The sequence below is a fragment of the Muntiacus reevesi genome, chromosome 21 (genome assembly GCF_963930625.1).
Source record: "Muntiacus reevesi chromosome 21, mMunRee1.1, whole genome shotgun sequence".
Lineage (NCBI taxonomy): Eukaryota > Metazoa > Chordata > Mammalia > Artiodactyla > Cervidae > Muntiacus > Muntiacus reevesi.
In genome coordinates, this window is record NC_089269.1 from 9858466 (window position 1) to 9885686 (window position 27221).

Genomic DNA, 27221 nt, shown 5'->3' on the forward strand with positions numbered 1-27221 from the left:
TGTCCTTCACTATCTCCCAGAATTTGCTCAAATTCACTGAGTCAGTGATGCTATCCAATCATCTCATCCTGTGTCATCCCCCTCTTCTCCTGCCTTCAATCTTTCCCAGCATCAGGGTCTTAAAGAATTGGCTCTTCACATCAGGCGGCCAAAGGACTGGAGCTTCAGTTTCAGCATCAGTCCTTCCAATGAATATTTCCTTTAAGGCTGACTGGTTTGATCCCCTTGCAGTCCAAGTGATTCTTGAGTCTTTTCCAGCACCACAATTCGAAAGTATCAATTCTTCAGCCTTCTTTATGGTCCAAGTTCACATCTATACATGACTACTAGAAAAACCATAGCTTTGACTATATGCACCTTGGTTGGCAAAGTGATGGCTCTGCTCTTTAATATGAAATTAAAAGTGTCTTTTAATTTCATAGCCGTAGTCACCATCTGCAGTGATTTCAGAGCACAAGAAAAGAAAATCTGTCACTGCTTCCACTTTTTCCCCTTTTATTTGCCATGAAGTGATGGGACTAGATACCATGATCTTAGTTTTTTGAATGTTGAGTTTTAAGCCAGCTTGTTCACTCTCCTTTTTCACCTTCATGAAGACACTCTTTAGTTCCTCTTTACTTTCTGTCATTAGAGCAGTACCATCTGCATATGTGAGGTTGTTGATATTTCTGCCCACAATCTTGATTCCAGCTTGTGCTTCATCCAGCCGTGCATTTCACATGATGTACTCTGCACATAAGTTAAACAAACAGAGTAACAACACAAAGCCTTCTCTTACTCTTTCCTCAACTTTGAACCAGTCCATTGTTCCAGGTTCAGTTCCACTGCTTCTTGACCTACATACAGGTTTCTCAGGAAACAGATAAGGTGGTCTGGTATTCCCATCTCTAAGAATTTTCCGATTTGTTGTGATCCACACAGTCAAAGGCTTTAGCATAGTCAATGAAGCAGAAGTAGATTTTTTCTGGAATTCCCTTGCTTTCTCTATGATCCAAGAAATGTTGGCAATTTGATCTCTGGTTCTTCTGCCTTTTCTAAATCAAGATGTACACGTGGAAGTCCTCGGTTCACGTACTGTTAGAAGCCTAGCTTGAAGAATTTTGAGCATAACCTTACCAGCAAGCAGACCTAGGGCAATTGTATAGTAGTTTGAGCATTCTTTGGCATTGCCTTTCTTTGGGACTGGAATGAAAACTGAACTTTTCCAGTCCTGTGGCCACTGCTGAGTTTTCCAAATTTGCTGACACATTGAGTGCGGCACTTTCACAGCATCATCTTTTAGGGTTTGAAGTAGCTCAGCTGGAATTCCATCACCTCCACTAGCTCTGTCTGTAGTGATACTTCCGAAGGCCCACTTGCCTTCACACTCACTTCACTAGGCAAGTGACCACACCATTGCAGTTATCCAGGTCATTAAGATCTTTTTGTACAGTTCTTTTGTGTATTCTTGCCATCTCTTCTTAATCTGTTCTGCTTCTGTTAGGTACTTACCATTTTTGTCCTTTATTTTGCCCATCCTTACATGGAATATTCCCTTGATCTCTCCAGTTTTCTTGAAGAGATCTCTAGTCTTTCCCACCCTATTGTTTTTCCCTACTTCTTTGCACTGTACATTTAAGAAGGCCTTCCTATTTCTCCTTGCACAAAGCCACAACCACTTCCTGGCTGAACTCTAAGACCAGTCAGGCGCAAGCAAACCATCTAAAAGCTCCTCCCAGTGACCATCCCACTGGACAATTGGGGACATCACAGGGTCACAGGGCACCCATCCAAGCCAGGGTCCCTGTTCCTACCGATTCGTGGTTTCTTTCGTCTTCTAAAACCCATCAAAAGCCTCACTAGCGACTGAATCTAGTGAGCTAGACAACCAGGGCTGTGGAGCAGAGGGTCAGACGTGTTGGTGGGTCAGAGCCTCCAGAAGTGACAGATGTGAGTGTGTAAGGGATACAGTACTCTGGGGGATATCATGTTTACTGACATCTCGACTGTGGAACGGAAGGCCTGGCCGATAAAAGGCAAGCAGTTTCCATTCATGATGTTTCACATTTGCATCCTCTAAAATTAGGAACTCACTGGGTTCAAGTAAATCGAACACAGCTCTTCATGAGGAAAAGATGGGGATTTCTTGTGGCAACTGACAGTGAACACCAGAAATACAGACTGGCAGGGTCCTGTCTGCATCGAGACCACAAGTTTTATTTAGCCCACACAATATTTTTTTTTTTTTTTAAGTTTTTAACGGGATGCCAATGTTTTGAAATCTGGAGATGCACATTCAAAAATTGAGACTTCAGGTTTTTGATGGAAAAAAAAACCTTCTGACCCGGCTGTGTTGGGTCCACACCGCTGCCTATCGGCCACGTGTAGGAACCGAGAGGCGCCGCCTCTAGACGGTCCCGGCTCCGCAGTTCCTCCCCACCACCTACACAAGCTGTGTGTGCGGCCGATACTCACACTGGCAGGTTCACGTGTATTCCACACCTCATCCGTGTGGCATTAGCGCTTGCACTCTCTGCTTTGTGGGAAACCACATACAAGCTTTCAACAGCTAAAAGGACCTCACCTTCCCTCTGCACTTGATCGGAGCCAAAGGAGTGGCCACCTTCCAATACGTAAGCTCCTTAATAATGTTCATCCCTGGGATTTCCCTGGTGGTCCAGGGGCTAAGACTCTGTGCTCCCAATGCAAGGGGCCCAGGATCGATCCCTGGTCAGGGAACTAGATCCCACATGCCACAACTAAGAGTTCACATGCCTCAGTTAAGACCCGACAAAGCCAAATAAATAAATTTTTAAAAAAATTAATGCTCATCCTTCTTTTATACAAGTGACTAGAGCTCATTATAACTATTCTGCAAAAAACAAAACACATATATTTCATCTTCTATATTTCATTCTTTTACTCTTAATGATATCCTGGACCAGAGGATCAGAATCACCTGGAAGGGTTGTTAAAACACAAACCACGCCCAGTAGTAACCAGGGCAAATTAAAGGGGGGCTTTATATCTTCAGGGAAACTACAGAAACTCAACACACCGAGCAAGAAAACAACAAATCATCACATTCGCTCCTCTTTACCTTTTACATTCCTGGGGATCACAGTCACCCAATCAGGTCCACTGGAGTTGATTGGCATTTTGATATTGACACCACTTGAAAGAGGAATAAAAAGAGTACAAGTTCAAATTTATTTAATTTAAGGAATTAATTTATTTGTTTAAATTTAGGAACATTTATTTTTCAACATGCATCTTTATTTGCAAATTTTTAAATAGATGGGATTTCAAAGAGCTTTCTAAAGATGAAATGTCCTTATAAATGCTAATTCATACAACTGATAATTAATAAACTAGGTATCTTATAATAAGTCAGTTATATGGACACATAAACTGAGTAAGAATTAAACAGGTTCTTAATTTTTCACTGCTTCACCCTTAGGTTGCAAACTCCAAAATAACAGATTCTATTTGAATCACTTAATCCCTCGGGCTCAGAGCACGGCTCACACCGATGACCATGCCTACTTTGTCACTACTTGCTTTTCAGGCTACAAGACTACGGAGCATTAAGTCAGATCCCTTAGGCCTTGCCTAGAGAGGAATCCTAACTGGGGACTCATCCATTCCTCACACGATCAGTGTCAATCTTTCTCTTTTTCTTTTTAGTTAGCCTAGTGCAAAATTTCAGATTTTCCCTTAGGTCTTGCCTAGAGAGGAATCCTAACCAGGGACTCATCCATCCCTCACACGATCAGTGTCAATCTTTCTCTTTTTAGTTAGCCTAACGCAAAATTTCAGATTTTCAATGGAGTAAAAATGCAAAAATTAAAATCTATACCAGGATTCTGTCAAATGTTTTGTTTTAAAAAACCTATGCCACTTCAAACACTCCCAGCAAACTTCTAAGTAAGTAGAATTTTTTTTTTTATGTGATTCTACTACAGATCTGGCTGGTTCTACTACATCAGCCAGCCTCACCCAGGATATGCAAGTAAAGGCAAGGACAGACATTATTTTATCCTTCTGGATTCCATGTGTTTTCTGGTTTTAATAATAGGATTTGGTGTTAGGAACATTTAAAATTTTTACACTAACTTAGTTCTCTAACTCTTCCCCACTTTTTTTCCACGTGGCATTTCAGTACATTACAAGCTATGCTTCTTCCACTCTGCTAAGCCCCTAGGTAGACTGACAACATGCTTCCTACAGAAGCAAAAAGTACACAGAAATAAAATAGTCTGCTCATGGTGTGTGTAAATGCTAAGTCTGACTCTGCAATTCTACAAACTGTAGCCCACCAGGCTCCTCCTTCCATGGGATTCTCCCGGCAAGAATACTGGAGTGGGCTGTCAACGTCCTCTTTCAGGAGATGTTCCCAATCCAGGGATCAAACCCACATCTCTTATGTCTCCTGCGTTGGTGGGTGGGTGCCTTACCACTAGTGCTACCTGGGAAGTCCTATTGATAAATAATGCGCCTGATTAAAAAATAAAACCAAAGACCTTTTGTATTGAGCTACACACACACACACACACAAAACCCTAGGAAGACTAGTACAGTAAACATACCGGGAGCAGCGCGCCCTCTGCTGGGCTTCTGGAAGCATGGCATGGGTCTAGCAAATAATGTATTTAAACTTCTGCCACGAAAAGCTGACCGTGGGAAAAGCAAAAATTCGGAACTTTATTTTTTGAAGCTGCTACAGACTACACAGATTTCCCAGGTGGCTCAGTGGTAAAGAATCTGCCTGCCAACGCAGGAGATACAGGAGATGTGGGTTCGATTCCTGGTCGGGAAGATCCCCTGGAGGGCAAGGCAATCAACTCCAGTATTCTTGCCTAGAGTCCCATGGACAGAGGAACCTGGCAGGCTACAGTTCACGGGGTCACAAACTAGTTGGATACCACTTAGCAACTAAAACAACAACAACCATCTCTACAAGGGAATATTTTTAAAGTATATATATCATTTAAAAATAAAAAGCATTTTACATTCTTTCAAATAATTATACTTTCTGACTATGCAATTTTTCTACCTTTTTTATTTCTTAGGAATGTTGTTTTATTCTAGGCAGTAGTGATAAAGAACCAGCCTGTCAATGCAGGAGACGTAAGAGACTCGAGTTCGATCCCTGGGTCGGGAAGATCTCCTGGAGGAGGGCATGGCAACCCACTCCAGTGTTCTTGCCTGGAGAATCCCATGGACAGAGGAGCCTGGGGCTACAGTCCTGTCTGTAGGGTCGCAAAGAGTCGGACACAACTGAGGCGACAGAGCATGCACACACACACGCATGTAATGTTGAAGAAAATGGAAATTTTACCTCACACTGGTTCTATATACTTCCTTCTGCATATTATGCCATATATTGATCATTATACTGAAAAAGTTTCATACCTATGTTCAAAAATAGGAATATGTGCTCAATAATCCAAAAATTTCAACAGCTATTAACTTGAAAAATGAAATTCCATGTGATATTCCTGGTTTCCCATCAGTTCAGTTCAGTTCAGTAGTTCAGTCGTGTCCACCTCTTTTCAGCCCCATGGACTGCAGCACATCAGGCTTCCCTGTTCATCACTGACTCCTGGAACTTGCTCAAACTCACATCCATTGAGTGGGTGATGCCACCCAAACATCTCATCCTCGGTCATCCCTTTCTCCTCCTGCCTTCAATCTTCATGCTTATCATTAAACCAATCCAGCAATGTTACCATATTCCCACCTTTTCTTATCAGAAATGTTTATATGATTTTAACAACTAATAATGTGACACTTAAGACTTTTTTCAGTTTCTGAGACATGAAGCTAAAACATTAGCTTGACTGTAAGACCTCTAGTAGCCCTGTTCTTAGATGATTTTTTTGTCTGTTCTGTGAATAAGTGATCTTGCTTATACAGCTACAGACATGCTATGCAGTTCTGAAGCAAAAGATGTTAAGGTAAAAGAACAAAAATTTAAGGTATTTAATTTGAACTGAAATAAGCATATGTGTGTATGTGTATTAGTCACTCAGTCATGTCTCTTTGCAATCCCATGGACTGTAGCCCGCCAGGCTCCTCTGTCCCTGTGATTCTCCAGGCAAGAATACTGGGGTGGGTAGCCATTCTCTTCCCCAAGGGATCTTCCCAACCCAGCGATTGAACCCAGGTCTCCTGCATTGCAGGCGGATTCCTTACCATCTGAGCCACCAGGCAAGTCCCTGAAATAAACATACTAATCACCAAATATCAGTCTTTATTTTCTTACCACCTCTCCTGAATTGGGCCAAGTTTGAGAGAGATGTAAGAAGCACATGACCAAAATAAGAAAGTCTCCTGAGTGGGACAAAGACAGTGGAAAGGGACTCTTCAATCCCCACCTGGGACAAGGAGCACATACCTCTGGAAGAAAGCATTCTCTGGAGCAGTGAGCAGGCCCTTCAGGTATCCGCCTTTGAAATGGTTAATTCTGCTGCTGCAAGGGAGCTTCTTTGGTTTGACGCAGAACCAGGGTTCCCCAGTGTAGAGGTCTGTGAAGTTGCAAAGGGGGAGACTCCCAGGAAGACACACGTTACACTCCGTAGTTTCAGAAATCCTCCCTGAGCGGAAGAGGCTCTTGAAGTAGACCCTATCTGGCTTCTTCTCTTGCAGGCTCTGAAGAACCCGGATCCCTTCACTGGGGTGGACCAGAGATATGGACACTTTAACTTGACCTGGCCAGAGCAGAGTGAAAAAGACCTTGTAAAATCCGTTCTGGTAGTCCACCACCCTGCCCACGGCCCCCGCCTGGAGCCTAGGGGAGTGGATTCTGGCCTGCAGGTAGTCTCCGCCATACTTCTTGGGCTTTCTTTGAAAATCCTGCACGTGAACCAGCACCTCTAGCTGGCTTCCCACCCTGAAGAAGGCTGCAGAGTTCAAGATGACAAAATAGCTGGAGGAAGGATCGGTGCTCTTCAGAAAGGGGACTGGGCCCACGTCCGGCTCCCGCCACTGCAGGGCGGCCAACAAGGAGTCCTCCTCCAGGCGCTCCCGGCTGGACAGGATCTGGCGCTCATAGCCGCAGTAAGGATTCCGGCTGCTTCTCACCACCTGGGAGGACGCGAACTGTCCACCAGTGTCTATGAACGTGGCTGAAGCGGTCTCGTGGTCCAAGTACTGCAGAGAAAAATGCAAAGAACAGGAACCACAGCTATGACAAATCTCCCTACGGCAACCAAACAAATCCCTGCTTCAGTTTAAATTTTAATAAAACTTACTTGGGGAAAAAAAAAACCTTTATTGGGACAACATTGTTTCAAAAAAGCACAGCTCACCAGTTTTATAAGGGTCTCACAGCAAATATCAGAGAAAAACCCCTTTGGTGCTTCCAGAAGGAGATGGGGGAAAGGAGTCATTCTGAAGTACAGTCGTTTTCCTTTATCCTCAGGGGATATGTCCAAGATCCCCCCCATTGGATGCCTGAAACTGTGGGTCATTTTAAACTCCGTATATACTGCTTTTTCCTATACATATATACCTATGATAAAGCTTAATTTATAAATTAGGCACAGTGAGAGCGGGTAGCTATTCCCTTCTCCAGTAGATCTTCCCAATCCAGGGATTGAACCTGGGTCTCCCACATGGCAGGTAGATTCTTTACCATCTGAGTCCCTAGGGAAGCTCTGAACAACGATAACTAATAATAATTATAAAACTAATAATTATAATAATTTGCTGTAATAAAAGTTACATGAATGTGGTTTCTCTCTCTCTCTCAAAATATCCGATCATGGTGTACTTTTCCATCTTCTCATGATGACGAAAAAGGTTAAAATCTGTACGTGATGAGAGGAGGCGAGATGAAGGACAAAAGCAGCGAGACGCAGCGTCAGGCTACTACTGACCTTCTGACGATAATAACGTCAGAAGCAGGGTCATCTGCTTCAGGTGGTCCTGTACTGAGCCAGGATGATGTCAGTGGCTGAGGATGCTGGGTGGGAGAGAGCAGGACGGCACAAGAGCTCATCATGCAACTCAGGACAATGCACAATTTCAAATGGGCAAGTTGTTTATTTCGGGAATTCTTCCATTTAATATTTTCGGATCACGGTTAACCAGGGGTAACTGAAGCCACAGAAGGTGACAGTGTGGATGGGGAGCTACTGGGTGTCAGAGGATTCTATTCTTTTTTTTTAACAAGGCCTGCCCTCAAGAAAAACTATTTCACCAGAGCCCAACCTACTGGGGTTTTTATCAGAGCCTAACCAAACCGAGGTAAAGGACATACCCAACACCAGTCCATTCTAAACACTCCATCAATTTAAGAGCTGGTTGGGGGCGGTGAGGCTAAGAAGCCCCTCTGAAGCTCACAGACTCATTAGAGGACTGAGGACCACAGGATTATAAGATGCTTCACCTCCCCCACATTTCATCTCCACATCATGAAAAGTCTGTTTACTGGAGTTCCTTTTAGGCAGTACCTCCTGTCCAGCTTTCAGAAAAAAATTACAAGACATACTAAAAGGAAAAAAAAAAAAAAACACTGTGAAAACACAGATCAAGCATCAGAACCAGACTGAGAAATGGCAAGAATGTTGGAATTATTGGACCATGAATTTGAAACAACTATGATTAATATGCTAAGGGGCTCTAATGGAAAAAGCAAACAATGTGCAAGAAATAATGGGCAAGGTAAAGAAAGAGGTGAAAATCCCAAGAAGGAATCAAAAACCAAAAAAAAGCCAGACAGAGCAGAGAGGATTTTTTAAGTAAGGAAAAATACTCTAGCTGAAATTATAATGATTGGCAGACATCCTTATACATTTGTCCAATCTGATAGAATGTATAACATAAAGAGTGAATCCAGAAGATATTAAGAAGAGGTGGCAAGAATACACAGAATTATACAAAAAAGATCTTCATGACCCAGATAATCATGAAGGATGTCACCTAGAGCCAGACATCCTGGAATGTGAAGTCAAGTGGGCCTTAGGAAGCATCACCATGAACAAAGCTAGTGGAGGTGATGGAATTCCAGTTGAGCTATTTCAAATCCTAAAAGATGATGCTGTGAAAGTGCTGCACTCAATATGCCAGCAAATTTGGAAAACTCAGCAGTGGCCACAGGGCTGGAAAAGGTCAGTTTTCATTCCAAACCCAAAGAAAGGTAATGCCAAAGAATGCTCAAACTACCTCTCAATTGCACTCATCTCACACGCTAGTACAGTAATGCTCAAAATTCTCCAAGCCAGGCTTCAATAGTACGTGAACTGTAAACTTCCTGATGTTCAAGCTGGATTTAGAAAAGGCAGAGGAACCAGAGATCAAATTGCCAACATCCGCTGGATCATAGAAAAAGCAAGAGAATTCCCGAAAAACATCTACTTCTGCTTCATTGACTACACCAAAGCCTTTGACTGTGTGGATCACAATAAACTGGAAAATTCTGAAAGAGATGGGAATACCAGACCACCTGACCTGCCTCCTGAGAAATCTGTATGCAGGTCAGGAAGCAACAGTTAGAACTGGACATGGAACAACAGGTTGGTTCCAAATAGGGAAAGGAGTATGTCAAGGCTGTATACTGTCACCCTGCTTATTTAACTTATATGCAGAGTCCATCATGAGAAACGCTGGGCTGGAGGAAGCACAAGCTAGAATCAAGATTATTGGGAGAAATATCAATAACCTCAGATATACAGATGACACCACCCTTATGGCAGAAAGTGAAGAACTAAAGAGCCTCTTGATGAAAGTGAAAGAAGAAAGTGAAAATGTTGGCTTGAAACTCAACATTCAGAAAATTGGGACCAGATCATGGCATCCAGGCCCATCACTTCATGGCAAATAGATGGGTAAGCAATGGAAAGAGTGTCAGACTTTATTTTTTTGGGCTCAAAGTCACTGCAGATGGTGATTGCAGCCATGAAATTCAAAAACGCTTGCTCCTTGGAAGAAAAGTTATCACCAACCTAGACAGCATATTAAAAAGCAGACATTACTTTACCAACAAAGGTCCACCTAGTCAAAAGTATGATTTTTCCAGTAGTTACATATGGATGTGAGAGTTGGACTATAAAGAAAACTGAGTGCCAAAGAATTGGTGCTTTTGAACTGTGGTGTTGGAGAAGACTCTTGAGAGTCCCTTGGACTGCAAGGAGATCCAACCAGTCCATCCTAAAGGAAATGAGTCCTGAATATTCATTGGAAGGACTGATGCTAAAGCTGAAACTCCAATACTTTGGCCACCTGATGGGAAGAACTGACTCTTGGAAAAGACCCTGATGCTGGGAAAGATTGAAGGCAGGAGAAGGGGATGACAGAGGATGAGATGGTCGGATGGCATCACTGACTCAGTGGACATGAGCCTGAGTAAACTCCAGGAGCTGGTGGTGGACAGGGAGGCCTGGAGTGCTGCAGTCCATGGGGTTGCAGAGTCAGACACGACTGAGCGACTGAACTGAACTGAACTGAAGAGTGAATCCTAAAGTAAATTATGGACCTTGGGTGATTATGATGTGTCAGTGTAGGTTCAGCCTTGGTTAAAATTTAAAAAGTAGTGCCATTCCAGTGAGTGATGTTAATAATAGCGGAGGCCATGCATACATCAAGACAGAGTGTATGGTAACTACCTGTAATCTTCTGCAGTGTAAGCCCCAGGAGTTGTATTTTCTCTTTTGTAATGCAAGTGTCTGACTTCAACTTTGATTGTCAAGACATTCACATGATGAGATATAAAGAGCCACGCTCTTCCCCTGCCCCCAAGGCTTCTTTATTTTAGGGATCTTGGTTGACTGAGACAAATGACCCTTTGGGCCACTTGTTTCTCTCTTCCCATGCTTCAAATTCCTAATCATGTTTTAAGTTCACCAGTAAAGAATAAACCCATGAAATTCCAGGCGCCCACCCTTGAGCCCAATAAGAACAACCTCAGGCCCATGTTCTCTCTCTTTTTCTCTCCCATGACCTAGGTGTGTGGCCCCAGGCATGCCATGTATCCTCCAGGACCTAAATACACCTTGCTCTTTTTTCCCCCCAGTTTCCTGATGGTTAATGCGAGGGCAGCCTGCAATCAAAAGAGCCGCAAGGGCCAGTTCAGTCACAACACTGGTTATTCATAGGCTGATCCAGATATAAAACACTTCCTCTCAATTTTGTCGTAAATATAAAACTTTTCTTTGAAAAATAGAAATTAAAAGAAATTCAAGGGAATTACCTGGATGTCCAACGGCTATGACCCCACACTTTCACTGCTGAAGGCCCAGGTTCAATCCCTAGTTGGGGAACTAAGATTCAAGAAGACACACAGCAAGGCCCGCCCCTCAATAAAAGAAAAAAGAGAGAAAGAAAGAAAGAAAAGGACATACTGGGGGGGAAAAAAAGCAAAGAAAGAAATCAAGATAGTAAAACCACGGTAACAGAAATGAAGAATGTCTTTGAAAGGCTCACTAGCAGAATGGACACAGCTAAGGAGAGAATCTCTGAATTTGAGGAAATCTTCCAAAACTAAAAAGCAAAGAGAAAAAAAATAATTTAAAATGAGAACAGAATATTCAAGAGTGGTGGGATACGCCAAATAGGAATATCAAAAGGATCAGAAAAACATAACAGAAGAAATATTTGCAGTAATAATGACTGAAAATTTCCCCAAATTAAAGTCAGACACCCTTTCGGATCCGCTATCTGCAGTGGAACCACCGCCAAGATGCAGATTTTCATGAAGACCCTCACAGTGAAGACCATCACTCTTGAGGTAGAGCCCTCGGATACAATAGGAAATGTAAAGGCCAAGATCCAGGATAAGGAAGGAGTTCCTCCCGGCCAGCAAAGACTGATCTTTGCTGGCAAGCAACTGGAAGATGGATGTCCTTTGACCTACAGCATTCAAAAGGAGCCCACTCTTCACCTTGTGTTGAAACTTTGTGATGGTGCCGAGAAGAGGAAGACGCCTTACACCACTCACAAGAAGAACAAGCCTAAGAGGAAGAAGGCTAAACTGGCTGTTCTGAAATACTATAAGGTGGGTGAGCGTGGCAAATCAGTCACCTTCGCCGGGAGGGTCCCTCAGATGAATGTGGTTCTGGAGTTTTTATGGCCAGTCATTTTGACAGACATTATTGTGGCAAATGTTGGCTGACCTACTGTTTCAACAAACCAGAAGACAAGCAATTGTATACTGGTGAATAAAGACATGAGCCAACATTTAAAAAAAAAATTCAGATACCAAACCAACGATCCAGGAAGCAAAGAGAACATAAACGAGGATAAATACAAAATATAACTATATCCAGGCATATTGCATTCAAACTGTAGAAAATCAAAGATAAAGTATCTTGAAAGAAACCAAAAGGGGAAAAAAAAAAAAAAAAAAACCTTACTTTTAGCAAAGCAAATATAATAATTACATCTGACTTCTCAGAAACCATGCAAGCAAGGACAGGGTAGAGTGAAATACTTCACACATTGAAAGAAAAAAGTCATCAGCCTAGAATCTTGTACCCAGAAAAATTATCCTTCAAAAGTGAAAGAGAAAATCTTTCTCAGACAAACAAAAATTAGGAGACTCTGTTGCCAGTAGACTTGTCTAGCAAGAAATGTTAAAAGAAGCTCTTCAGAAGTAAGGAAATTATATACGTCAGAAACTCAGATCTACACAAAGACAGGAAGAGCATCAGGGAAGGAATAACTGAAGGTAAAATAAAAAACTTCTATTTTCTCATTTTTAACTGTAACAGATAACAACTTTGTTCAAAGTAATAACAGCAACAGTGTATTTGACCATGTACATTTATATGTGTGTGTGTGTACATGTGTGCTTATTTACAAGTGAAATAAATGACAGCAATTACACAAGGGACAGGAGGGAGGAATTAATAACATTTTATTATTAATAAGGTACCTGCACTACCCATGAAGCGATACAGTATTATTTGATAGTGGACTTGGGCTAGTTATAAGTGCATATTGCAAACTCTAGTGCTACTTAAAATGAGAAGCGTTATTGACAGACTAAGAAAGGAGTCAGAATGGAATCTATACAATGCTAAATTAAAACCACAAAAGTCAGAAGAAGAGCTGAAGGTAAAAACAGGAACAAATAACAAGGGCAATGAATAGAAAACAGTAACAAGTATGACAGCTATGAATCCAACTATATCAATAATCACGTTAAACATCAATGATCTAAATGCATCAGTTAGGAGACAGAGATTGTTAGACTCAACTATATGTTGCCTACAAGAAATCTACTTTAAATATAAAGACATATAAATTAAAAGAAAGTGGATGGATAAAGATAGACCGTGCCAGCACTAATCGAAAGAGATCAGAAGAATTATATTAACCTCAGAGTAGGGTTCAGAACAAGGAAAGTCAGAGATAAACAAGGGTATCACAGGGTCTTCCTTGGTGATACGGTGGGTAAGAATCTGCCTGCCCACTGCAGCGGGTCAATCCCCGATCCAGGAAGATTCCGCATGCCACAGAGCAGCTAAGGCCGAGAGCCTGTGCTCCACAAAAGAAGCCACCAGTGAGAAGCCTGCACACAGAAACGAAGAGTGCCTCACCACAGCTAGAGAAAGCTCACACACAGCAACAAAGACCCAGTGCAACCAAAAAATAAATTAAAAAAAAAAGAAGGGTATTTTACATAATAATAGAAGGGTCAATTCTCCAAGAAGACATAACAATCTTTAACATGTATGTACCTAACAAGAGAAAGTCAAAATATGTAGGGTAAACACTAATAGAACTGAAAGAAAAAAACTGATGGATTCAGAGTTGCAATTGAAGATTTCAATACCCCACTATCAGAAACGTACAGATCTGGGACTTCCCTGGCGGTTCAGTGGTTGAGACTCTGGACCTCCACTGCAGGGAACATGGGTTCGATCCCCTAGTTGGGGAGCTAAGAACCCACATGCCACACAGCATGACCGAAAAACAAACAAAAAATAGAAGCGGATAGAGCCAAAAAGCAGCAAGTCAGCAAAGACTTAGTTGAACTCAACAGCACCACCACCAACTAGATATGATGGACATCTATAAACCACTGATCCAACAACAGAAGACACATTCTCTTCAAGCTCACATGAAACATTCACCAACATAGATCATATTCTGGGCCTATAAAATATACTATAAAAAACCGAAAAGAAATCATATAGAAATCACACAATGTCTGCCTTCAGACTACAATGGGATTAAACAAGAAAGATGGAATTGATAACAGAAAGATAGCTGGAAAATCCCAAAATACCCGGAGATTAAACAACACATTTCTAAATAACACAAGGGTCAAAAGAAGAAACATCAATAAAAAAATTAAAATCTTTTTAACTAAAATAAAATTGAAAAACAACTTTTCAGTATTTGTGGATGCAGTGAAAGTAGGCTTTAGAGGGAAATTTACAGCCTTGAATACACATTATTAGAAATGAAGATCTAAAATCAAACTCTTAAACATCCACCTTAGGAAGCCAGAAAAGCAAATCAAGTAGAAAGTAAGCAGAAGAAAAGAAATTACAAACTAGAGTAGAAATCAATGAAACTGAAAACAGGTAATCAATAGAAAAAAGACAATGAGACCAAAAGCCAGTTTCTTGAAAAGATCAATAAAATTCATAAGCCTGAAGTTAAGGCTAAAGAAAAAAGATAGTACACAAATCATTATTATCAGACATGACAGAGACATCACCACAGACCCCATACACATTAGAAGGATAATCAAGGAATACTATAAACAACTCTACACTCACAAATTTGAAAACTGAGATGAAATGGACTAGTTCCTTGAAAGACACAATCTGCTAAAATTCATGCAAGGAGAAATAGGTCATCGGAACAGGTCTGTAATCTCTAATAAAGAAATTGGATCAATAATTAATGACCTTTCAAAATAGACACCACCAGGCCCAGATGGGGTTCATTGATAAATTCCATCAAATATTTAAGAAAGAAATTGTAGCCATTCTCTACAGTCTCGGTCAGAATACAGAAGGAGTACTTCCTAACTCTTTCCAGCGTTACCCTAACACAAAAACTAGACAAAGACGCTATAAGAAAACTACAGACAAATTTCTCTCATAAACATAGATGCAAAATCATCAACAAAATATTAGCAAATCAAATCCAACAATGTGTACAAAGAATTATACACCATGATCAAATAGGATTTATCCCAAGTATACATGAAAGTACCTTAATAGAACTACGGTGCTTCCTGAAGACCATGATTTACACTCTCTTAGAAATGGTTCTTAATCTTCACTTTGGCCTTCCTGCTTAGAAGACAAGACCTTAAAAGCACTTCAGTCTTTTCTAGTTTGGACATTAATTGTCATTTATATTGTGACATTTTGCTCTACACACTGTACAATACAATGGCTTTCTAGTATTTTGTATCTCAAAATTTTATGCTCTGTCTCTAAAATTCAGATGTTTAAACTGTTTTCTTATTAGTGAACAGATCTGCCTGTTTAACAATAAAGTTTTATACCCAAAAAAAGACCTCACATTAGAGCCTAGTAAAATTTCAGGGGTAAAGAAAAAAAGTTCTTCTGTCTTCCAGAAAGAAGAACAACATTACCAATAAAAAATACTTTTAAATAAAAAAACAAAAATTAGATTGGCATTAGCCTTGTCTTTTAACCCACAGGACACTAGAAGATTGTGGAGCAACATTGTAAGGTTCTAAGGGAAAAGGGTTTTGAATACAGCATTCTAAACCCAGATGGAAATCAAAGAAGAGGGCAAAATAAAGACCATTTCAGACATGTAAGCTTAGTTCCCATGTGCCCTTTCAGAAACACATTATTTGAAGATTTAGTCCAGTAAATTGGAAAGAAAAATCCACGGAAGTGAAAGACATGAGCCAGGAATTTAATGAAAAGCAAACTCAGAACCACAGCTGGGCAACAGATCAAGATAATAATCAGTAAACATTGAAATAGGAAGATAGAGGGCTCTGGGGGGCGGGAAATGCCCTGAAGAAGCAAATGGATTCAACAAATTATATGAAGGAAGATCCTCATGATATGTTATAGAAGGTGGTATTTCCTCTCATCAGAAAAAAAAAAAAAGGCAATTATCCCTCCAGAAAAAGCAAGAAGAGGTATAAGAAAGTCATGGTTAAAACATAAAGCAAATTAAAATGCAGCATGAGTAAGCAACTGATGTACTTGTAAAAAGGATCCATTTGACCTTGATGCTTGGGACATTCTCCATCAAGAGATAAAGGTTTGGTCTCAAAGGATCATGTTCTATCCTGGGTAACATTTACATGATCATAATAATGCTGTATTTTTTTTTTTAAGAATAAGAATCAATCCATAAAGAATGCATGTTATCCTTAATTATAGTCAGAGCAATAAAACTAAAGATTACAAAGCCTGATGATGCAGAAGTAATATGATAGCTAACAGGAGTCAAATGTAACATAATGTAGAAGTGCCCTTCTTCTTCACTTAACAGGAGGAAGTTAAGATGTACTATCTAACACTATTCAGGAAAGAAAAGGCCCAAGTACATTATTTAATACACAGAAGAAAATATATTTTACAAATTTTAGAAAGAGAGTGACAGAAAGTGTGAGTCAGCAGAAGACCTCATCTTTCATTATCTTTAATAGGGACAGCAACATCAACCAACATCTACTAAGTACCTGAGTGCCAGACACTCTTTCCTAAAGACTTTATAAAAATCTTTTAAAACAATGTTTAAATTATCCCATGTGGTAAGTCTTGATATTAGGCCATCTGATAGACAAGAAAACTGAGGCAAAGAATGGTTTGATAATTTGCCCAAGGTCACACCAGTTATAAACAGCAAACCTGAACCAGAACCCAAGCAATCTGACTTCAGCCTGTGTTTTTATTTAACCACCCACACTGCACTGCCTGATGTGGAAAGGTCAGCAGGTACAGTGTAAAGCTGACAAATCAAGATGTAACTATGCAATGTGTAATCAGTGCTAACCACCCACATAATTACAAACAAGCAGTTACATCCAAGAAATTACACTCACTCTCAAGACTGGGGAGGAATTTCAACTGCATACTTAAGTACTTATGTACTCTCTAGTCTTTCGAGTGTTTTATACTTTTCATTAATTATTTCCCTGATAAATAGAAGGTGGTTGAAAAAATGGACAGGGAAAATAATTATGTACCTCCAATATTGTGATCTGTGAGGAATATATATTTGGTCTTCATCCACAATTCCTGGCCCACAGCTCCCAAAATCCTTAGACTTTTAATGATAAGAGAAATGGGAAATCTTTTGCTATAATATTTGGTTTTGTCTCCAGATCCTAAAAACTCTTTAGAGTCATAAAAGGGGAATGTGTGTCCTGTTACTCCTAACGAGCCCCTTTCCACCACAACGGGGCTCATGTTACTGAGATGGCTTTTGGAAAATACCTCGGGATGGGAGCTGGTTGTCAGAACTGACCGTGATAAGAGGGTTGGGACTTTCAGTTCCACCCCGGACCTCCAGGGAAGGGAGTGTGGCTGGAGGCTGAATCAGTCACAGATGAATCAAACATGCCTATGGAATGAAGCTTCATAAAAACCCAAAAGGATGGGGTTTGGAGAGCTTCCAGCTTGGTGAACACTTGGAGATTCAAGGAGAACAGTATATTCAGACTACGATGGCACCTTTATGCCCTTCCCATACACCTTGCCCTGTGTATCTCTTCCTCTGGCTGTTTCTGAATTACAGCTTTTTGTAACAGACCTGAAACCTTTTTCTCTCCTATTTTTAAGTTTAATTGAGGTATAATTCACATACCATACAATTCACCTATTTAAGTGAACAATTTATGAGATTTTTGTGTATTCATAATTTGGATTAGCCATCACCACAGTTATAGTATTTTCATACCCCCAAAAGAAACTCTGTACACATTAGCAGTCAATCCACATTTTCACAAACCTATATTCCCATCCTAGTCCTAGGTAACTACTCATCTACTTCAATAGACCAGTAATCCTGTAAGTAAAATGAGTAAAGTGTTTCTTGGAAACTGGTCAACCACATGTAAAAGGATGAAATTAGAACACTTTCTAGCACCATACACAAAAATAAACTCAAAATGGATTAAAGACCTAAATGTAAGACCAGAAACTATAAAACTCTTAGAGGAAAATATAGGCAGAACACTCTGACATAAATCACAGCAAGATCCTCTATGACCCACCTCCCAGAGTAATGGAAATAAAAACAAAAATAAATAAATGGGACCTTATTAAACTTAAAAGTTTTTGCACAATGAAGGAAACTATAAGCAAGGTGAAAAGGCAGACTTCAGAATTGGAAAAAATAACAGCAAACAAAACAACTGGCAAAGAATTAATTTTCAAAATACACAAGCAGCTCATGCAGCTCAATATCAGAAAAACAAACAACCCAATCAAAAAGTGGGCCAAAGAACTAAACAGACATTTCTCCAAAGAAGATATACAGATGGTTAATAAACACATAAAGATATGTTCAACATCACTCATTATTAGAGAAATGCAAATCAAAACCACAAAGAGGTATCATCTCATGCCAGTCAGAATGGCCACCATCAAAAAGTGTACAAGCAATAAATGCTGGAGAGAGTGTGGAGAAAAGGGAACCCTCTTACACTGTTGGTGGGAATGCAAACTGGTACAGCCATTATGGACAACAGCGTGGAGATTCCTTAAAAAACTGGAAATAGAACTGCCATATGACCCAGCAATCCCACTGCTGGGCAAACACACTGAGGAAACCAGATCTGAAAGAGACACGTGCACCCCAGTGTTCATCGCAGCACTGTTTATAATAGCCAGGACATGGAAGCAACCTAGATGCCCATCAGCAGACGAATGGATAAGCATGTGGTACATATACACCATGGAATATTATTCAACTATAAAAAGAGAATACATTTGAATCAGTTCTAATGAGGTAGACGAAACGGGAGCCTATAATACAGAGTGAAGTAAGTCAGAAAGAGAAACACCAATACAGTATATTACTGCATATATACGGAATTTAGAAAGATGGTAACGATGACCCTATATGCAAGGCAGCAAAAGAGACACAGATGTGAAGAACAGACTTTTGGACTCTGTGGGAGAAGAGGATGGTGGGACGATTTGAGAGACTAGCACGGAAACATGTATATTACCATATGTGAAACAGATGACCAGTGCAAGTTCCATGCATGAGGCGGGGCACTCAGGGCCGGTGCTCCGGACAACCCGGGGGGTGGGGTGGGGAGGGAGGTGGGGGGGGCTCACGATGGGGAAACACATGTGCACCCATGGCTGATTCCTGTCCATGTGTGGCAAAACCACAATACTGTCATGAAATTATCCTCCAATTTAAATAAATAATTTAAACAAATGTTTCTCGGATTTCTGTGACCTGTTCTAGCAAAACTAACTGAAGCCAAGGCAGGAGTCGTTGGAATTTCCAATCTACAGCTAGTCATTTAGAAGCACAGGTCACAACCCAGTCTGGTGACTGGCATCTTAAGTAGGGGGTGGAGGGGGAGTCTTGTAAAATTAAGACCTTAACTTGTGGGGTTAGATGCTATCTTCAGGCTCGCCCGCTCAGTAAAGCCAATAAAGCCAATCTACTGTCATCAGATTGCGGGGAAGGAAAATGCAGTGTTTATTGTTAAGGTGCCAGACTAGGAGTCCAGTGCTGCTGATACTCAAAAACACCCCAACTCCCAGATGGATTTCAGGGAAGAATATTTAAAGGCAAAGTGGGGGAAGGGAGTCACAGGGGATGTTATCAGCTCACACACAATTCTCCGCTTGGTTGATGGTATGATAGCGGGGTGGTGTCACAGCGGTTAACATTATCAACCTTCAGGCTCCAGTAAGCTCACGGTCATCAAATAGTCAACTTCTTCCATTTGGAGGGGATTTTAAGCAATCCGTAAAACAGCTCAGGAATGCCTATCGGATTGTTATACATGTTATCCATGTATTTCAGGGAGGAACTAAAACTTCTGTGACTGCTACCTGGCCGATTTACTGCTTAAACTGTTACCAGTTCTCCTGGCCCAGCAGTTACATCTATCACTATGTGTTCACATCCTTTCAATCATTAATTCTTGGGCCAGACTTCTGTGACTCAGCGAAGGCTGGGAAGACTACAACTTTTCTGCAGACAGGAAGTAGGCAGAGGCCATGAGGTGGCAGGGTCTGCGAGGAAGGCCCCACCGGGTCCTGCTCAGTTACCGTGTGAGAATTGAGTAGAACTATATGTCACGCTGCTGGTGTCCAAGAGTTGCCTGGTGTACCTCACACACACACTGGATGCAGAACTTTTTTAGTTACCTAACCCAGGAAACTGCTTCTTACATTATGCAATACGTTAAATTGCACGAGAAAACAAAAGGAAAACAAAATCAACAATTACTCTAACCTATTACCCATTACAAACCACTTAAACAAGCCCTCAGGCTCCCCATCGTTGCCAAACCACTTCAAAAGGCTAAGCAAGGTCAACGTAATCTCAAACAAGGTAGAAAATAATCCCAAAATATCGACGGGTTTTTAATGATGTTCTTAGATCCTGTACTTCTCTTTCATTGTATGTGTACATGCAGACGCTCTCAATTGGAATAAATTTCATTAGGCACCTCCATTTTAAAAGAATACCCAGTATTATTTGTTTATTAAAAAGGATAATAATGACTTTGAAAATGTTTCCCTAGCAGAGTTGATATCAGCATCATGATGTGGCATAAGACATTCCTCCATTTCTGTCCCGCTTTTTAACAACAAATGTGGCTCCCACCCAAAACCAAAACTGCCTCTGTGGGAACTGTGGGATCCCGCAGCACACGCGGGGCCCTAGCTGCAGTCTCGCCCACGTGCGTATCTAGTAACAGGCAGATAAAGCTCGGGGCTGTCAGCACAGCCAGCGAACCTGTCCCAGCCCCTCCTGGCCACAGTCAGGGAGACCCTGCAGAGGGGTGACCCAGGAGAATACCAAGGGATGAGAAAGAATCTGTAGAAATTCAGCCTTCCCAAGGAGGAATTCCAGAAAGAAAGAAAAAATACAAGTCTGGATGGAACCGAAAGGGTAAGAGGAACTTCGCCAGCACTGACCCTCCCCCAACACAACAAGCCCGAGGCTACAGCACCCAGAAGCATCCTCATCCAAGAGGGACGGAGAGTGGCCAGTGGGTGCCCACTGACCCCCGCTGTGAGAGAAACCCACTTAACTCGGCAGCACCCCGAGGACCAAAGGGGGACCTCCAGGGCCCCAGGGAGGGAGGGCTGCAGGAAGGAGGCAGGTAGAGCATCAAAGGGCACCGAAGGGACACAGTTCCTGCTGAGTGTGCTCAGGACCTGGGCAGGAAGTCCGCCCACAAGCCTAAGGCCTCAGCCAACAATCTTGCAACAGAGCCCCCCGGCCCGTGTGCTAAACCCACACCTCCGCACACGCTGCAGCCAGCGGCTCCTTGTGTGCTGCCAAACGAGGCCGCGAGTGACTCTGTACACAGAACACTGGCAGAAAAACAGGCCAGTTTCTCTGGGCAAGAGAGAAACGCAAATTTAAGCTATACTGCCTCTGTCTGGAAAACAAAAGGTTAACAGCGGCTAGCCTGGTGGGTGTTAAGAAAAGCTTAAGAACTGTGTCACAAGAAGCAAGATGTGGAAAGTGTGTACCCATGTGAGGGCAAGCAAAACACACAGCTAAAACAGGACTGATGAACATTTTACCCCATCTAAGGGGAACCAGTAAGACAGGAGAAGGTGTCTGCTACTTCAAGCCTAAAAGTAGCAATGCAAATGTACAAGGAACAGAAGGAACCAAGGAAACACATCATCACAAAAAGGTAACAATCCTCCTCCAATAACCAAGCTCAAAGGCACAGAATTTAGCCTTTGATGAAGAATTCAAAATAGCTGGCTTCCCTGGTGGCTCAGTGGAGTCTGCCAGCCAATGCAGGAGATGCGGGTTTGATCCCTGATCCAGGAAGATCCCACATGCTGCAGAACAACTAAGCCCGTGCACTACAACCTCTGAGCCTGCCCTCTGGAGCCCAGGAGCTACAACTACTGAAATCTGCAAGCCAAGAGCCGGTGCTCCGCAACAAGAGAAGTCCCTGCAATGAGAAGCTCATGCACCGCAACTAGAGTGGCCCCACTCTCCCCGACGAGAGAAAAGCCACTCACAGCAGCAAAGGCCAGCACAGCCAAGAATAAATCAATAAAATAAAAAAAAAAAATAGAATTCAAAATAGCTGTTCAGGGAAACTCAATGGGCTATATTACAACAAAGACAAATTTTTTAAAAAATACATGAATAAAATCTGAAATTTACTGAGGAAGAAATCATAAAGAAGAAGCAAATGGAAATTCTGGAGCTGAAAAATTCAATGAATAAAATGAAAAATGCAATAAAGAGCATCTATAACAGAAGAGATCAAATGGAAGACTGAATGAGGGAGCAGGAACTCTGAAATGGCCCAATCAGAAGAGAAGACAAGAGAAAAAAGAATGAAATAAAGCACAGAAAGCCTACATGTTCTATGGGATGCCACCATGTGTACAAATATTAGAATAATCATGGTTTGAGAGAGGGAAAAGGGGGGGGGGGGCAGAGAGATTATTTAAAGAAACAATAGTTGAGAACTTCCCAAACCTAGGGATATACTTGGACAACCAAATTCAAAAATCTAATAGATCAATCTATTATCTCTATGCAAAAAGATCTTCTCCAAGACACATTATAGTGAAACTGTCAAAAAACAAGTATAAAAAGAAAATCCTAAAAAAGCAGCCAAAGCAAAAAATATTGTAATCTATAAAAGAATGCCCATTTGGCTCTCAATGAATTTCTAAACAGAAACCTGGGTTTGATTCCTGCTTGGGGAACTAAGATCCTGTAAGGCAGTGTGGCCGGGGTGGGTGCAGGGGGTAAATGGAATCAAGTGTTTTTTTAACAAAAGCTGAACTCATAAAAACATAGAATAGAATGGTGACTACCAGAAGCTAGGGAATGGGGAAATTGGGGAGATACTGTTTAAGAGTACAAACTTGCAACGGGTCTATAAATAAATCCTGGAGATGGAAGGCACAGTATAGTGATGATAGTCAACAAAACTGTATTACTGTATCACTATAAGTAAGTTTACGTAATAAACTTCAAAGCTGCTAAGAGACAAGATCTTAACTGTTCTCACCATAAAAGAAATGGTAATTAAGTGATAAGAAAGAAGAGCTAGCTAACACTGCAGTGGTAATCATATTGCAATATACAAATGTATCAAATCAACACATTGCATACCTTAAACTTACACAACATTATATGTAAATTACATCTCAATTTTTTTTAATTGCAGGTCTTTTATTCTTTTTCTTAATTAATTTATTTTAATTGGAGGCTAATTACTTTACAATATTGTAGTGGTATTTGCCATACATTGACATGAATCAGCCATGGGTGTACATGTGTTCCCCATCCTGAACCCCCCTCCCACCTCCCTCCCCATCCCATCCCTCAGGGTCATCCCAGTGCACCAGCCCTGGGCACCCTGTCTCATGCATTGAACCTGGACTGGCGATCTGTTTCACATATGATAATATACATGCTTCAGTGCTATCCTCTCAAACCATCCCACCCTCACCTTCTCCCACAGAGTCGAAATGACTGTTCTTTACATCTGGGTCTCTTTTGCTGTCTAGCATATACGGTCATCGTTACCATCTTTCTAAATTTCAGATATATGATTTAATATACTGCATTGGTATTTTCCTTTTTTTACTTACTTCACTCTGTATAATGGGCTCCAGTTTCATCCACCTCATTAGAATTGATTCAAATGCATTCTTTTTAATAGCTGAGTAATATTCCATTGTGTCTATGTACCACAGCTTTCTTATCCATTCGTCTGCCAATTATATCTCAACTTTTTAAAAACAGGAAAGGTTCCCTTGCCTTTTGATCACCTTTTAGGAGATACCCCAGCCTCCGTCTCCTTTTCAGCTCTTGTGAGGCTATGACAAGACACTGAGGACTAAACCACGTGCTGCGTGCTCACAACATGCCCCCTTCTCCTTTGTTTCTCCCCCTTTCCTCTCCCACAGTCACGCTCGCTCCTTGGGGAGCCACAAGCTGCCAATTCAAGACCAGAAGACTGACCCACGCAGCCCAGTCCAAGAATCACCACACACTTGGTGCTGCTCACCTGAAATGTGCGAGTCTCAGTTGTGTCCAGCTCTTGTGACCTCATAGACTGTAGCCGCCAGGCTCCTCTGTCCACAGGATTCTCGAGGCAAGAATACTGGAGTGGGTGGCCATTTCCTTCTCCAGGGGATCTTCCTGACCCAGGGATCACACCTGGGTCTCCTGCATTGCAGGCAGACTCCTTACTGTCTGAGCTGCCAGGGAAGCCCAAGTCACCTGGATTTTACTTAAAAAGAGGGACTTCTCTAGTGGTTCAGGGGCTAAGGCTCCAAGCTCCCAATGCAGAGGAGGGGCAGACTCAATCCCTCGTCGGGGAACTAGATCCCACAAACTACAGCTAAAGATACCACAGGCCACAACAAAGATTGAAGATCCCTCAAGCCTCAACTACGACCCAGTGCAGCCAAAACGAATGAATATAGGAAAATGCGAAAAGGTCAACTTGCTTAATTTTCCTAAATGATAACTCTACTCTAGGTCAGTGGCAAGGACAACTTCAAGGTCTGCCATATTTTAAAATGCAGAGCCCAGAGGAAACACCAGCAGTCACTCCTGGAGCCACTGTAAGGCGTGGACTGGAGTGAACCGGAAGCTTGCCTGTCCCACGTTCGTTTCACTGCTATTTACTGACCTGTCAGTCCAGTTCAGGGGCGGGCCTGACTGTGCAAAGGATAATCCCAAGTGACTGGTTGAGCAATGGACCTGTGACCCAGTTGTATTCTATGAAAAGCTGCTGGAGGATTCTGAGGGATGCATGCACCCAAATCCAGACATCACCAGTACTCTGGGAACAGCTCTCTGATTTTACTTGCCAATGAAAAAAGTTGTATCTCAAGCTGGACATGTAAAAGAACACAACTACCTGCTGCTGTGCAGAAAGGTAAAATCCAACCGTGAAAGTGGATGCCACAGATAATGCATGCCGGAGGGCACAGCTGACAGACTCAGAGAGAGAGGGAGCCTAAACTACGCCCAACCTACCTCCTGACTTCTATTCTAAATGAATATCATTCCTTAATGTTAAAGCCAGATTGAACCAGCCTTCTTCACTTGCAGTCAAAAGCCCTAAAACACTGGCACTGTTTTCATAATCAGAAAACATATATATTTAAAATATCAATAAATAAGGAAAAAACAAATACAGGCAAAGCTCAATAAGAGTTTATCGGAAAAATAGCAAGGAATTCTCCCTACAACCTTCTGCTAGATATCGAAACATATACTTCCTTCTCATATATGATATGAGAGGATGGTTTCTACCTACATCACTCTAATATCCACTCTAAGATCTAATATCCAGGTAGATTATATATCTACCTATCATATCATATCTATCTTTCTGCCACTCTCTTATAAAGACCCACATGATTATATTGGGCCCACCCAAACAATCCTAAATAATATCTTTACCTCAAGTCCTTAAATTCAACTTATCTGCAAAGTCCCTTTTATTAGACAACATATTCATAGGTTCTGAAAATTCAAACACTGACATCTTTGGGGGCCTTATTCAGCCTACCATTTATACCAACATGACATTCAGAGACAGAAATTCAGAAATCTGTGAATTTGCGATAGTAGTTGTTCTATCCACAATCACCTCACTAGAGGGGTTTTGCTTGCTTGTGGGTTTTATTGGTCCCCATACTTATATAGCCGAATTTGACCAAATCTTAGGAAATGTGGGGATTGTGTTGTGATACAGCTGAGATGGAGCAGGCAAGAAGTCTCAGGATTTTCATTTTTCAAAAGCCCCATGAATTATTTTTAATATATTCAACTTTCATTCAATACCTATTTATTAATGTTTCAGAAGTGGAAGAGCTTAAAGTATCTAATCACATTTTATGTTGGAAAACTAAGTAAAAACGTAATAGTTGTGACAAAGGAAATATTTCTTTCTTAAATTGCAAAACACTCCCCATATACAATATAAAGAAGACTAACTTGAGAGTGAAACAAAACGTGAGGAGACCTGTTACCAATGGAAAGATTATTTGCTGTGTTCAGTATTTGTGTGTTTCATTTATCTTAACCAGCTCTGAATGTGGCACATTTGAAAATGCTTTTTCTCCCCTCATCACCGTAACGGCTAATTTTCTTATGTGATATTTTTAATTAAAACTGAGTCTGTACTTTTTAGAAAATGCTCAGATACTCTAATTGCAAGCCAAGTACAGTCACGATCAGAAGCCTAGGATGGACCAGGAATTAAGGGATGTCAGATGGCCAAGGCTTTCCCAATCCCCACCCCACTCCCCAGACTTCTTTAACTATTAATGTCACAGCAATAAACTGAATGGTTTAAAAGTCATGACAACATTCTCAGCCTGGACAAGATGACATCTTTAGACAAGGCAAAGTGTTGCACTACACTCCACAAAAAGATCTGTTTATATAATTTTTAACATCAAAACTGCCCTACATCATTTCTTACTTGCCACCTCCCTTCTCCATTACTGTTTGGTTTGTGTTCATGCAGACAGTTGGAGCTGTGAGTGGACATTCTCCAAAAGTTTCTAGGAACCACGGCAGGACTATTAAGAGGGTCTCTAACAATAATTCCTAATATTCCTTTCTGACTGCAGTAACTTTAATGATGTGGACTGTGGCTTATCCATGGAGAAAGAAATGGCGACCCACTCCAGTATTCTTGCCTGGAAAATTCCATGGACAGAGAGGGCTGGTGGGTTGCAGTCCATGGGGTAGCAGAGAGTTGGACAGGCCTGAGCACCCACGAATGAATGGCTTACCCTCTCAAGTCTCTCCTTCACCCTTTTCCTACCCCCTAGGCATCCGAGACCTCCTGGACATACACAACCACCTTGTCTATTCTTACGCCCAGGCTGGTGAATGCGGTAAAACACACACCCTCACAAAACCAGCGCAGATAAGCACCACGCACACGTGTGACCTTGGAAGTCACCGTCCCGCTATCATCCTGCAGGATCAAGCTCCATCGCCCACTCCCATTCTTTCACGCCCATCTGTGCCAGTCTTCCGGGCACCACCCTCCTCCCACCTTCCACCTCCCTTCTAGACAAGGACTCCCTCAGTGTCTCACCTTCCACCAGTAG

The 27221-nt window shown here is 41.5% G+C and overlaps 1 protein-coding gene and 1 pseudogene across 6 annotated transcripts in view; one reads left to right on the plus strand and one right to left on the minus strand.

Moving 5' to 3' along the window:
* NXPE3 (neurexophilin and PC-esterase domain family member 3) overlaps nucleotides 1-27221 on the minus strand; it is a 55195-nt gene that overhangs the window by 16688 nt on the left and 11286 nt on the right. For all 6 annotated transcript variants that reach the window (XM_065913710.1, XM_065913709.1, XM_065913712.1 and 3 more), the window contains 2 exons: nucleotides 6380-7134; nucleotides 3080-3153 (listed from right to left, as the gene is read on the minus strand). In XM_065913710.1, coding sequence (XP_065769782.1) covers nucleotides 3080-3153; nucleotides 6380-7134 — 829 coding nt within the window. The remainder of the gene's footprint in view (nucleotides 1-3079; nucleotides 3154-6379; nucleotides 7135-27221) is intronic.
* Nucleotides 11663-27184, plus strand: LOC136152523 (ubiquitin-ribosomal protein eS31 fusion protein-like; annotated as a pseudogene).